General features: G+C 51.1%; 1 protein-coding gene across 1 annotated transcript; it reads left to right on the forward strand.

Annotated features, from left to right (window-relative positions):
- Positions 1–362: 362 nt before the first annotated feature.
- Positions 363–861, forward strand: LOC107301524 (keratin-associated protein 5-1-like; the record flags this gene model as incomplete). The annotated part of the gene is made up of 2 exons (XM_015830734.1): positions 363–514; positions 669–861. Coding segments are annotated over exons 1-2 (345 nt in total), but the record flags the coding sequence as incomplete, so codon positions are not given.
- Positions 862–1,396: the final 535 nt, after the last annotated feature.

Raw genomic sequence — 1,396 nt, forward strand, 5'->3', positions numbered from 1 at the left:
ATTGGGCATGGAAAGTCAAAATTTGAAACTGACCTCAAATTCGAAAGTAAACATATATTCAGGTTCCCCACTGGTTGGGGAACCCGAAAAATCAAATGTTTTCCAGATGCGACCTCTTTTTCAGGAGTTAGGCCAGGGCGTATCTCGCATTTGTTGGTAAATAGCCAATTGGGCATGGAAAGTCAAAATTTGAAACTGATCTCAAATTCGAAAAGTAAACATATATTCTGTGTGAGCGTGTGTGCGCTTGTCTCTGCGTCAGCTCGTGTGCGTGCGTCTCATTGCCTGTGCATGTGTGTGCATGCGCATCTGCGTGCGCGTGTGTTGCGTGTGTACGTGTTTCTGTGCGAGCGTGTGTTCACATGTCTGCGTGTGAGCATGCGTGTGCACGCACGCCAGTGTGCCTGAATCTCTGTGCGTGTCTCTTCATGTGTGCGTTTTTGTGTGTGTGCGTGAGCATGCACGACTGCGTGCCTGTCTGTGTGTGCATCTCATTGCGTGTGTGCATGCGTGAGTGAGTCTCTGTGCCTGTGTGCATGTCTGTGTGAGTGCATGAGCGTGCGCCTCAAGTTTCCGCGTCGGCGTGTGCGTGCATGTACCTCATTGCGCGTGAATGTGTGTGTCTGTGTCTGCGGGCGCGTGAGCGTCCGTGTGTTTCTATGTGTGAGTGTGAGTGCACATCTGTGTGGTACGTCTCATTGTGTGTGCGTGCGTGTCTGTGCGTGCACGCATGGGTGTCTGGGTCCGTGTACATGTGCCTGCGCGTGCGTCTCATTGTGTGTGCACATGCGTGTGTGTCTCTGCACGTGTGTGCCTGTGTGTATGTGCATGAGCGTGCGCGTCGAATGTCCGCGTCGGCATGTGCGTGCGTGCATCTCATTGCGTGTTAGTGTGTGTGTCTGTGTGTGCAGCCGCGTGAGCATCTGTTTCTGTGTGAGCGTGAATGCGCGTCTGTGTGCGTACGTCATTGTGTGTGCGTGCGTCTGTGCGTGCACGCATGCGTGTCTGAGTCCGTGTACATGTGCTCGTGCGTGCATCTCATTGTGTGTGCATGCATGTCTGTGCGTGCACGCATGCATGTCTGGATCCGTGTACATGTGCTCACATGTGCGTCCGTTCGTGTGTGTGTATGTATGTATGTACCTGTGTATATGTGTACAGATATAGATTTGGGGGTTTTTTTTGGTACCTGTGTGTGTGCGTGTATGTATGTATGTATGTAACTATATATGTGTGTACAGATAGATTTGTGTATGGGCGCCGGTCTACACGGGTTAGGGTTAGGGTTAGAGTTAAGGTTAGGGTTAGGGTTAGGGTTAGGGTTATTAGGTTAGGTTTAGGGTTAGGGTTAGGGTTAGGGTTAGGGTTAGGATTAGGGTTGGGTTAGGGTGAGGGT

Source organism: Protobothrops mucrosquamatus, unplaced genomic scaffold, assembly GCF_001527695.2.
Source record: "Protobothrops mucrosquamatus isolate PMUCROS unplaced genomic scaffold, P.Mucros_1.0 scaffold13873, whole genome shotgun sequence".
NCBI lineage: Eukaryota > Metazoa > Chordata > Lepidosauria > Squamata > Viperidae > Protobothrops > Protobothrops mucrosquamatus.